The sequence below is a fragment of the Petromyzon marinus genome, chromosome 62, assembly GCF_048934315.1.
Source record: "Petromyzon marinus isolate PM22_M1 ecotype Great Lakes invasive population chromosome 62, UKy_Petmar_22M1.pri1.0, whole genome shotgun sequence".
Taxonomy (NCBI): Eukaryota; Metazoa; Chordata; class Hyperoartia; order Petromyzontiformes; family Petromyzontidae; genus Petromyzon; species Petromyzon marinus.
In genome coordinates, this window is record NC_133728.1 from 10593594 (window position 1) to 10606408 (window position 12815).

The window sequence follows — 12815 nt, forward strand, 5'->3', positions numbered from 1 at the left end:
CGGCCATAAATGAGTACCAGGTGCGAGGTGTAAATAACCAACACTGCTGGGAAGACAAAGGTGGCTGGGTACCTCGCGGAACTAGGCCCCACACAGGCTGATTCGGTTATACGGGGGTAGGAATCTTCATATTTCGTGTGCGACTTGAGGTGGTTTTAAATGACACTCGGATTAGCTTCGCTTTGCGTGGGCGTGGCGTTTTTCTACTCTTTATAAAAGTCATCGGATGAACTCGTCGTTGCTGTGTCTTGCTGTTACACACATGGCCACAGGGTGCCCCCCCCCAATCAGTGTGGTCCTGCCCCCCACCCCCCAATCAGTGTGGTCCTGCCCCCCACCCCCCAATCGGTGTGGTCCCCCTACAATTGGTGTGGTCCCCCCACCCCCCAATCGGTGTGGTCCCCCCCACACCTCCAATTAGTGTGGTCCCCCTCCCCCCTACAAGTCGTGTGGTCCCCCCACACCCTATTTGGTGTGGTCCCCCCCCCCACACCCCCCTACAATCGGTGTTGTCCCCCTTCTAATCCTGCAGAACCCCCATCACGTGGATCACGTCCAGTGATTCTTCTTCACGTGGGCTGCACGCATCCGCTGGGTGCGCGACACATGGCCAGGTTCTATTAGAAGGTAAATGGAAAACACAGGGGCACGTAAGGGGCCGTCCATAAATGACGTCACACACCTAGGGGGGGGAGGGGAGTCAGTCATTTGTGACGATGTGTGACAAGGGGGGGGTGGGGTTTGAGAAATGTGACGTCACATCAAAATGCGCAACTTTAAATATAAACAACACAAATTAAGCACGGGGCACGTGAGTGCAACTTACTTTGTTTCATCAAACCCCTTGGGGCAAAAGTGCAGAATCACTGAACCGGAGTTGATAGCTTGAAAGCATTTAGCGCGGGGCCCTTGAAAGTGCGGGGCCCGTAGTTATGACTTCACATGTAGTCGTAGCTACTATACACGTAGAGTCGTAGCCACTACTACACGTGTAGTCGTAACTACGGGCCCCGCACTTTCAAGGGCCCCGTGCTTGAAAGTGTAATTTATATGGCCCCCACCTCTGGCCTTCGCACCTGTTTGGCTCACGAGTGATGACATCACATTTACCCCCACCTCTAAGACTGAAACAGGAGGAGGATTTCTCCACAATTCTGGCTGTCGCCTGATGATGCTGGTTGTAACTACCGACGAAACGTCGTACTCGAATCGTAAATGCTGTGGGTTTACTCTCCAACACACCGGTTCGCTGCACGAGTAACGAATTGGCATCTTTTGTTTACATGACAAACCTTACTGATTGGCTGTCGGTTGGTGGTGGTGGTGGCGGCTTTAACAAACACGTTCATATTTACGCAATCCAAGCCAAAAAAAACCCTCTTATGGACGATGCTGATGCCAATGCCCGCTGCAAGCGATGATGACATTCACACTCGCAGCCTTCATCAGCAAGCCGAGCGCATGGCTATTGTGGGTTTGAATGCAGTCTTAAGTGGACGCCCACCACCACAGTGGTAAAATGGCAGGCGCATCTTACAGGTGATGGATCAGATGGCCAATGGGAAAATCGGCTCCAAAAGGAGGTCTTGGTGCGAAGGAAATGGGAGTGCATTCTCCGTTCCGTCACGACGTAGTTCAGCATATGTTCTGGCTTGGACCCGGCGTGCATCCATAATGTTGTGTGGATGCACCGATGCCCGAACAGCGTGTTAGTGATTACGAGCCCATGGGCTGCACAAAAGTCGAGCAACCTCCCGTTATTATTGAGCTGATCTAGCCCATGCCTTCCAATCTCTCCAGCTCAGGTGCCTCCGTTATGACCCACTCGAACATAAAATGATGACTCTATCCTGAGGGGGCAATTTAGCCAGCACACAGGACAAGTCATAGATGGCATCTGACTCATCGGACTTGTCTGCATACCTCCACTGAAGTTCATCTTCCGTGAGAGTGTAAGCCACAACCACATCTCACCTCCACGCTTATTTTGTTCATAAGCAGAGCCACTCTTTGTTATTTAGCAGTTTCTTCAACTTTCTTGCCCCTAGTGGAGGACTGTCCAGCCTTCATGAATGCTGGAGCCAGAACCAGTCCACTGGACCTGCTATATTGCACAGAGGTCTGGTCCAGTTCCCGTCAAAGGAATGGCAGCCTTTCCTCTGTAGTGAGTTTTCAGAAAATTCCACGTGGACAACCACAGCGGTTTCCTGTTACTGGAGGGGTACAGCCCAGAAAGCATCATAAACGCCTGTAACTCTGGGGTACAGGGTCGATTTTTTATGGTTATTGGTAAAATTAGTGGCAGCTGTAGGTCACCAATCCGAAAGAAAAAGATCCCCCTTATAGCCTTAACAGATTGTTGGGGCAAGTGATGTTAGCGAGCATCTATGATGGCCGGCACGGGACACGAAGGGGTGGGTGACCAGCACCTCGCCCGGCCACCTTTGTCTCCCAAGGGACGATGTTAACACACCCCAAACCAGGTATTTATTTGAGGCTGAGTTGACCTAGGAGAGGTCCAGGAACGGTTCAGACAACCGTTACTGGTGTTGGCCGTGAGCGGGAATCTATCTCGGGTCGTCGGGTTTGTAGGGCAATGCGTTTACCGCTAACGTGGTTGTCTGGCTTGACCACCCGAATGTGAAATTGTAAGTTGTTGCTCTGCATCTACATCAGCAGCCAAATGACAAGAAGGATTTGTGTACAATTGTAATGACCGAAAAATTGCCCCAATACATTGTGCAGCCTAACGGCTATTCAAAGATAAACCAAGGTCTCCAATTGGTGGAAATAGGCCTCCACTGGTATTGGTCGGGATGCAGGGCTTTTGAAGTTATTGGAGAAATGGGTTTGCATGAGAATAGGCGGGAAACAGAGTGGAACCCAGAGGCGACGGTTGGGAGCCATTAGAGGGGAATGACAGGGATTAGCTTAGGGAAATATAGTGATGAAACAATCGAGAAAAGGGACTGGAACGATATAAAATGGCAGAGCACAAGGGGAGGGGACGTTCGAGGGAAAGTACAGCTTCAAGTACAAAGCCCGGACCTTGATTGTTCTGTGTTAATAAAGTGGCTCCTAGTACTTTGTCGTCCGAGTCATTACACAATGATCTGGTGGTGGTATTGTGTTGAACTTTATCACAGGAGACTTCGCAGTGTTGATAATACACTTTGTGCCGACTGAGCAAAAAATGTCCCGATTTGGTCGCAAGAGAGGTTGTAGCCCGAGACGAAAGGTTCAGCACTAAGGAGGCAGCAGCGAGGGTTGGTGACACATGCAGACGGTTACAAAACACCCCTTTGGGCGTTGAGGAGGAGCCTCATAGCCCTGCCTCTCCAGGAGAAGGTGGCCCAGCAAATTGTGGACTAATATACACCTGCTCCAATTACCCTCCCATCGAGAAGCTGTATAGCTTGGCTCTCCGGGAAAAGGTGGCCTATAAAATTGCGGACTAATATCCATCTTGACTTAAAGCTTTCAAATTCATATTCTTTGGTTCTTTCGGTAAAGTGACGTAGATAGGTTCAAGAAACAACAAAAAATAAGAAAAAACTACGACATTTCGATCGCAACACAAGCGTTCGTCATCAGGAAGAGGGGGTGAGCTTCTAAAGGTAAACTGCTTATAGAGGTTTGAAATGTGTTAACGTAAGTGGTGGTTAATGTGTTAATGTAAGTGGTGGTTAATGTGTTAATGTGAGTGGTGGTTAATGTGTTAATGTGAGTGGTGGTTAATGTGTTAATGTGAGTGGTGGTTAATGTGTTAATGTGAGTGGTGGTTAATGTGTTAATGTGAGTGGTGGTTAATGTGTTAATGTGAGTGGTGGTTAATGTGTTAATGTGAGTGGTGGTTAATGTGTTAATGTGAGTGGTGGGCAGCGGCCGCGATGGTGGTGGGTTTTCCCACCAAAGGGCTGCCCACTAAAAATGTGCATGATAATGTAAGATCGTTAATGTGAGAGGTTAGCATGTTAATGTGAGAGATTAGCACGTTAGTGTGATAGATTATCATGTTAATGTGAGAGATTAGCATGTTCAAGTGAGAGATTAGCATAATGTGAGAGATTAACTGGTTGATAATTACCTTCCAATTATTGCTCAGTTTATACCCATCTTCTCGATTGAAATTGTGTCTGTGTCTATATATATGGATGGCTTCATGAACGAATATTTGTTGATAGCCAGTGGGTTTGCAAAGTACCTTCGTCTTAGAGAAATCAATTTCGTGTGAGCCCATCGCATTAAAACAATGATCAGCCACGGCCGAGGTATTGGTCCTACCATGTTTCAGATCTGCCTTATGTTCACGAACATGGTCCGAGACATGTCGCTTATTTTCCCCAATGTAACACACACAAATCGACTCACACACACATAGACTTACACACACATATCGACTTGAACATACATACATACATAGACTCAACAACAACCGCCATTCGGCACTAAGTGGCGGTGACGTCACTGGTGTTGGCCGTGAGCGGGAATCGAACCCGTGTTGCCAGGTTCATAGCGTAGCGCGCTAACCGCTACACTACCGCTCCCCACACACATACAGACACATACACACACACACATACACACACATACAACAACAACAACCGCCATTTGGCACTAAGTGGCGGTGACGTCACCACAACGCTTGTTCCAGGCTATGTGCACCTTGAGGGCATGTGAAGTGTCAAACGCCCGCTGGCAAGAGGTGATGGGGCAGACCCAGATGCCACAGGTCGACTGAGACGTATGGCTGATGCACCACCTGTGCCCTCTACTGTGGTAACTTTGTGCTTTAGCCACCCGGCGCACCACTCGTTGTTGTGAGCGTCGCTCCTCCGCCCCCATTGTTGTTGGAGGATGACTGCCTCCAAGTGGCCAGTAGCATCGTTCACGAGCCTTCTCCACAGAGGCCGATCTTGAGACTACTGGTACCAGTCATCGTGAAGTCCGCTCAGCTGCACATCCTCCTGTAGCACATCACGCCATCTCCTCTGTAGCCCGTGCTGCAGGAGTTTAGCCTCCATGATCCGGCCGAACAAAAGCTGTTTAGGCATGCGGTGGCTGGGCATGCGGGCTACATGGGCCAGCCAACGCAGCCTTGGCTGCCGGAGGAGCTCACGGATGGGACTTTGTCCACATCTTTAAAGGATTTGTGAGCTCCTCACACAATCCAGCCTGGTTAAACCCAGAATGGATCGTAGGCAGGCCAGCCTAAATGTTTCTAACTGGCGAAGATGCTCCATTAGGGGGGTCCACGTTTCGCAAGCATAGAGAAGGGAGGGCATGGCCGTGGCCGAGAAGACCTGAAGCTTCCTTTGGAGCAACAGATCAGGTAGCTTCCGCACAGCGCTACGCAACCGATGAAAAAATACCGCTCGACTGATTCGGAGACCTCTGCTGTCAAACCGGAGCCAGTCATGAGCACACTGCCCAGGTATGGGAAACTCTCCACTCTCTCAACAACTGCTCCATCACCAATTGTGAGTTGTGAGGGTGGAGTGTCCGATGGTACAAAATACCCAGGCAGGTGCTTAGTTTTGGTGGGGCTGATGGCAAGGCCCCACCTCCTAGTGGCAAGCTCCAGGTTCAGCAGCGATGTCTCCAACTCGTCCTCTGAGTGAGCAGCAATTAGCAGATCATGGGCATACATACCATGGTTGAGCAATAGGGAGCCATCTCTTGACCGCACCCGGGCATCGATCAGCCTCCCATTGTATCTGTAGCAGATTGAAGGCTTCACGAAGTAAGTGGTAAAAAGAGATGTAAAATAATATGGGAGCCAGAGGACATCCCTGTCGCACCCGAAGGTGTAGAGGGAATGGCTCAGACTCCCGGCCATGTAGTTTGATCCAGTCGGCAAAGAATATGAAATCCTGCAGTCACTGAAGATAAGTAATGTAAGAATAGGAAGGTGAGATTTGAAACAATTGGTGTATTTGAATGTGAGTTGACACAATAATAAATAACACATTTGAACGTGAGTTTACACAAGAATAAAGATTAAAGCAATGGGCAAGTTATCGTGCAGTTACGAAAGCTGTAAGTGAAGATAAATAATGTAATAACAGGAAGGTGATCTTTACAAAAATGGGTGTATTAGAACTTGAGTTAACACAAGAATAAAGATGAGATTTGAACGTGAGTTCACACAAGATAATGAAGATGTAATGGGCAAGTAATACACCGAAAAGATTTGTTGATCGATTTATATGGTGTGTATGGCATAGTCACAAAAGGAAAATGTTTTGAAATGTTTGTAGCTACGTGATATCACCGAAACAGGCCAAAAAAAAATATGAATTCGTGCAGTCACGAAAGTTTTAAGTGAAGATAAGTAATGTAATAATAGTAAGGTGGTATTTGCATAAAGAGGTGTATTTAAACGCGAGTTCACAGAATAAAGAAGCTGAAGGTAATGGGCAAGTTAAAGGAAAAATAAATGTTGTGAGCACTCAAACAAAAGTAATGGAATATTTCCAAGGTGATTAATAAAACAACACTTTTGTACGTACGTGATTGTAGCGTAAGAAGCATGGAAATGTGTACTTACCATAGGCGTGGTGAGGCCTAGTCTCGTGCACAGCCCCCGTCCTGGCCTACATTGGCGAGCCGGCAGAGGTGGCACGACCCCCCGCCCCCCAGCCTCCCCCCGCCCGTGCAACAATAATGCTATGCAAGCAGTATAATAGAATTATCTACGGACTCTGTAGTATAAACTGGACGCATCGTGTTGGGGGAGGGGGGCAAAGAGGACATCAGACTGTGAAGAAAAATCGGCAGCGTTATTTGTATATTTATTGCATGTTAAACCCGTAAAATAAAATGTCCCCCGTGAGCTCGACCGAACGCGCATCACTTGGCAGGGTCCGTCCCCCCCAGGCAATTGCCGTCAGTTGGTACGGTCGATGTAGCGCAATAAGTAAATATTTTTTAAAAAATGCCACAAATGTGTTAAACACCACGGGGCTTAGGGCGTGCTGCCTGGCAATTTTTTTTTCTACGTGAACCCCACCGTTCGAGAGCCAAATCCCTCGCAAGCGCACGCAGAGACTTTTATATATAAAGAAAAGAAGAGATAAAAGATGCTACAGGCCCCGCAATAGCTTAATCCAGCACTGCGAGAGGCTACTTGAATAATAACACTTTGTAACAAAATGTTATTTTTTTTTGTTCCCGGGTAGTAAGTGCGATTTCCTAATTGCTTATGCCTCAAAAGTATAGAAAATGGCTGTTATTCCCCACAAACTTTGCTTTTGTGACCAGGATAGTGATATTTTGAAATTTACCTATTTTACAGAACATTCCAGATAGATTCAGTGCTGAGTAATATTGCATTAACTTCTCGAACATTCTATAACGTTCCAGTAATATAAATAGTAGTATAAATCAGAGGGCCTTAAGGCTACCAGTTCTGTTTAGTTCCAGCTGCCTAAGTGGATACATATCTGCATTTTTCTGAGATGGCATCAAGAGTCTGCAAGCATTCGGCAGAAGCATTTTGCTACGTCTGCGGCCAAGACAAGAGCGAAAAAGTTCTCTGTGAAAGTATCTGCTAAGATGTGTGAGGCCTACAAAGCATATTTCGCCATGCTTCTCTGGGATCAAGACAAACCCTGCGCACTTCATTTCACCTGTGAGCAATGCAAAAAAACTCAGAAAGGTAAGATGGACAATTTTTGCTCGGAATTTGATGTTGTTCAATTGTAAAAGTTTTAAATTTCAAAATATTTAAAAATTTAAAATGTTATTGAAAAAATACATCATATATGAAAAATGTTGCAAGAATCTCTTACACATTAGTCATGGGTGAAATAAATGTATTTTTGTAGGATGGTACAGAGGGGAAAATACATCCATGAAGTTCGCTATCCCAAGAATCTGCGGAAACCCACTGATCACTCAAGCAGCTGCTACTTTGGCATGGTGGACCCTTCCAAACGCCGGACTGGCAAGAATGCATCTGCTATCACGTATCCGGACCTTCCTTCATCCATTGCCCCGGTGCCACACTGCCATAAGCTCCCCATACCCACTCCTCCGGAGAGAGAGCAGCCGTCTTTAGAAGAGAGCGGCAAGTCAGAGAGCGAGGAAGACGTAGATTCAGATGACAATTTCAGAGGTGGAGCTGAGGAAAGAAACCCATATTACCCCAACCAAATATACCTCAACGACTTGACTCGAGATCTTGGTCTCACCAATTCCAATGCCTAGCTTTTGACGTCTAGGCTCAAGCAGTGGAACTTGTTGGATGAAAGTGTGCAAGTCGCAGTTCAGAGGAGGCGTCACCAACAATTTTGCAGCTTCACCCGTCAAGATGGGCTCTGTTTCTGCCACAATGTGACCAGTCTGTTCAAGGCAATCGGAATCGCCTGTAACCAGATTGAGTGGCGCCTTTTCATTGACAGCTCATCCAGGAGCCTCAAAGCCGTGCTGCTCAATAATGGTAACAAGTGCCCGTCTCTTCCCCTGGCTCACTTGGTGCACCTCAAAAAGGATTACAACAGTATCAAGACCTTGCTGGATGCCTTGAAGTATGATGAGTACGGCTGGGAGGTCATCGGAGACTTATACATGGTGGAATTCCTGATGGGTCTCCAAGGCGGTTTTACCAAGTTTCCCTGCTGTCTTTGCCTTTGGGACAGCACCAAGGCACATTACCACAGGCGGGACTGGCCACAGTGGACCGAGTTCTCTGTGGGGAGGAACAACGTCAAGTGGGAGCCACTGGTGAACCCCCGGAAGGTGCTGATGCCACCACTGCACATCAAATTGGGCCTTTTGAAATAATTTGTCAGAGCTGTAGATAAGGAGTTGACAGCCTTTAAGTACCTTCAAGACTTCTTCCCTAAGCTGTCTGAGGCAAAGGTCAAAGCTGGTGTCGTCATTGGACCACAGATGAAGAAGATCATGGAGTGCAATGAATTCTCCAAGAAGCTCACTAGTAAGGAGAAAGCGGCTTGGAACAGCTTTGTTGAAGTGGTTCGTGGCTTCCTGGGCAATCGCAAGGTCGAAAACTATGTGGAGCTGGTTGAGACTCTGGTGATGAACTACGGCACAATGGGCTGTAGGATGTCCCTCAAAGTCAATTCCCTTGATGCTCATCTTGATAAATTCAAGGAGAACATGGGAGCGTACTCGGAGGAGCAAGGCGAGCGCTTCCACCAGGATACTGGACGTTGAACGCCGCTACCAAGGACAGTATAACGAGAACACGATGGGAGACTACATTTGGGGGTTGATTCGTGAAAGTGATTTACAGCATAATCAAAAATCTCGAAAAACTACTCACCTATAAATCTTTTGTTGTCATATTTGTATTACTTTAGTATAAAAACGCCAATTTTTATTCATATGTTGTTTTTTTGCTGACTTTATGTGAACGAAAAGACACATATCCACCCGTTTTCTCATGGAAAATAGGTAAATTTCAAAATATCACTGTCCTGGTCACAAAAGCAAAGTCTGTCCCGAATAATAGCCATTTTATGTACTTTTGAGGCATAAGCAATTAGGAAAGAACACTCACGACCCAGGAACAAAAATTATGTTACATCGTGTAATGAACGCCTACTTTAACAATGTAGTCAGTGCAGTGCTTCAAGGGGCAGGCGGGGGTCACGCGCATTATATACAACAACAACAAGGAAAGGATGCGAAGCACAGAGCACCTAGACTCAACTCCACGTGGTCGAGCATCGTGCAGGGGTAGAGGAGCAACACAGCAGACGTGCGGTGTGAGTGAGTCGGTTTATGATGTGTGAGTGAGTCGGTGGGAGTGGATGGGGTGTGAGTGAGTCAGTGTATGATAAGTGAGTTTTTGATGTGTGAGTGAGTCAGTGTATGATGAGTGAGTGTATGATGTGTGAGTCAGTGTATTATGAATGAGTGAGTCAGTGTATGATGAGTGAGTGTATGATGTGTGAGTCAGTGTATGATGAGTGAGTGTATGATGTGTGAGTCCGTGTATGATGTGTGAGCGAGTCAGTGTATGATGAGTGAGTGTATGATGAGTGAGTGAGTCAGTGTATGATGAATGAGTGAGTCAATGTATGATGTGTGAGTGAGTCAGTGTATGATAAGTGAGTGTATGATGTGTGAGTCAGTGTATGATGAGTGAGTGTATGATGTGTGAGTCAGTGTATGATGTGTGAGTGAGTCAGTGTATGGTGTGTGAGTCAGTCAGTGTATAGTGTGTGAGTGAGTGAGTCAGTGTATGATGTGTGAGTGAGTCAGTGTATTATGAGTGAGTGAGTCAGTGTATGACGAGTGAGTGTATGATGTTTGAGTCAGTGTATTATGAGTGAGTGAGTCAGTGTATGATGTGTGAGTGAGTCAGTGTATGATGTGTGAGTGAGTCAGTGTATGATGAATGAGTGAGTCAATGTATGATGTGTGAGTGAGTCAGTGTATTATGAGTGAGTGAGTCAGTGTATGATGAGTGAGTGTATGATGTGTGAGTCAGTGAATGATGTGTGAGTGTATGTGTGAGTCAGTGTATGATGAGTGAGTGTGTGATGTGTGAGTCAGTGTATGATGAGTGAGTGTATGATGTGTGAGTCAGTGTATGATGAGTGAGTGTATGATGTGTGAGTCAGTGAATGATGTGTGAGTGTATGTGTGAGTCAGTGTATGATGAGTGAGTGTGTGATGTGTGAGTCAGTGTATGATGAGTGAGTGTATGATGTGTGAGTCAGTGTATGATGAGTGAGTGTATGATGTGTGAGTCAGTGAATGATGTGTGAGTGTATGCGTGAGTCAGTGTATGATGAGTGAGTGTGTGATGTGTGAGTCAGTGTAATGTGTGAGTGTATGATGTGTGAGTCAGTGTATGATGTGTGAGTGAGTCAGTGTATGATGTGTGAGTGAGTGTGTGATGTGTGAGTCAGTGTATGATGAGTGAGTGTATGATGTGTGAGTCAGTGCATGATGTGTGAGCGAGTCAGTGGTAGTGGAGGAAGTCCGAGAGCCAGGCGGCGTGCGTGGAGATGCGGGCGTAGACCCCCGGGCGTCGGGGATTCCCGCAGCCGACTCCGAACGAGACGACGCCCTCCAGGAACCAGCGCCCGTCCCGCTCGCACGACAGGGGCCCCCCAGAGTCACCCTGCAGCCCCCCACAAAGACAAAGATCCCCCGTGTAGCCTTAGCAGACTGTTGCGGCGAGTGCTGTTAGTGAGCAGCGCCTAAGAAGGCTGGCACGGGGGGGGGGGGGGGTGGGTGGTCAACGCCACGCTCGGTCGTCTTTGTCTCCCCAGTGGCGACGTTTATGCACCGCACCGGGTACTCATGTTAAGGCAGAGTCGACCTAGGGGAGGCCAACGACCGGTTCAGATAAACGTCACCGGTGTTAGCCGCGAGCGGGAATCGAACTCGTGCCGCTGGGTTCACAGCGCAGCGCGCTAACCGCTGCACCGCCGCTCCCCACACGCATCGACACGCACGCACGCTCACACCGCAGGGACAACCGCATTTCTTCGGCCGCATCAGGCAATGGAGAGTTAGGCCCTTTTTAAATCATCTCGATTGAAAATAAATTTCTCTAGGACTGCTTTTCGTGTCTTGAGACTCACGCGTGGACCAATCGAGTCACACAGTGACAAAGTTTGTTGGCCTTCACCTGCACCTCCGATTTAGCGCAGTTGGCGACGTATGGTGCAAAAGAAGTTCAACGTACATACATCATCACTACCTGCTGAGGCCAATCAAATAAGTAACACCCTCTGTGGAAGTATAACAGCCCCACACAAATACACATAGACCCCCCCCCCCCCCATATAACCACTAACAGACTGTTGGGGCAAAGTGCCGTTAGCGAGTTGCAGCGATTAAAACCGGCACGGCACACGAACACCACGCCCCGGCCGCCTTTGTCTCCTCCAATGCTGATGTTTAATACACGCAGTTCAACACGCATACGTGCAACACGGATTCCATCAGATGGTCACATAACAGCCTAACCCCGTGGTTGTGACGCCGCGGGGTCAGTTGACCACGCGCGTGCATGGGAGGGGGGGAGGGAGGGGGGGGAGAGGGGGGGAGGGAGTGGAGGGAGCGAGCGAGCGAGGGAGGGAGGCTCACGTGGCAGTGGTCGACACCGCCCTCCTCCTCGTAGCCGGCACACACCATGTCGGCGGAGATTTCGTAGCGGTCTTGCAGCAGCGGCCGGCAGTGCTCGTTAGAGAGGAGCGGAACGACAGCCTCCTGCAGCACGGCCGCGGGGGAGCCTGGCAGCGGACGCAGGCAATGGGGGGGTTGGTGGGGGGGTTGGTGGGGGGGGGGGTTGGTGGGGGGGGGGTTGGTGGGGGGGGGGTTGGTGGGGGGCGGATTGATTCCACGTGGAGGAGGAACGCTCGATCCCGTCTCAACAGATTCCACCGGAGAGGGTTGCTCAAGCTGCGGGAGTCCAAGACCGCATCCCTGCGAGTAAACGATCGACGTGCGAGCGTGATGTGTGCATGCTCACGTACATTGATTAACTTGTGAATATGTGGTGCCGCCGCAGCGGAGCCGCTCCATCGGGGCCGTGCCCACCGCCGTGACGCCGCCGCCGGTGCCTCGGATTTCCCGCCACTCTCCCGAGGCCGGTGCTCTCTCAGACGTCCGCGTTTTCCCCACTACACAGTTGTGGGGCCGCCGCAGCGGAGCCGCTCTGCCGGGGCCGTGCCCATCGCCGTGACGCCAACACCGGAGAGTGATGGCACCGACGCGGCGCGCCCCTCGCCGCCCCCCCCCCCCCCCCACATGAATGCACGCACACCCCACGTAGAGCCGGGAGGGAAGGTCACCTGGCCGACAGGTTTTTATCCAGAAGCCCCGAA

At 49.0% G+C, this 12815-nt stretch overlaps 1 protein-coding gene across 1 annotated transcript in view; it reads right to left on the bottom strand.

Moving 5' to 3' along the window:
* Nucleotides 1-6777: 6777 nt before the first annotated feature.
* Nucleotides 6778-12815, bottom strand: part of LOC142906267 (enteropeptidase-like) — a 38278-nt gene continuing 32240 nt past the window's right edge. Inside the window, exons 12-13 of the mRNA XM_076053740.1 lie at nucleotides 12076-12221; nucleotides 6778-11101 (exon numbers count right to left, since the gene is read on the bottom strand). Of these exons, the coding sequence (XP_075909855.1) occupies nucleotides 10940-11101; nucleotides 12076-12221 (308 nt within the window). The 3' untranslated portion in view covers nucleotides 6778-10939. The remainder of the gene's footprint in view (nucleotides 11102-12075; nucleotides 12222-12815) is intronic.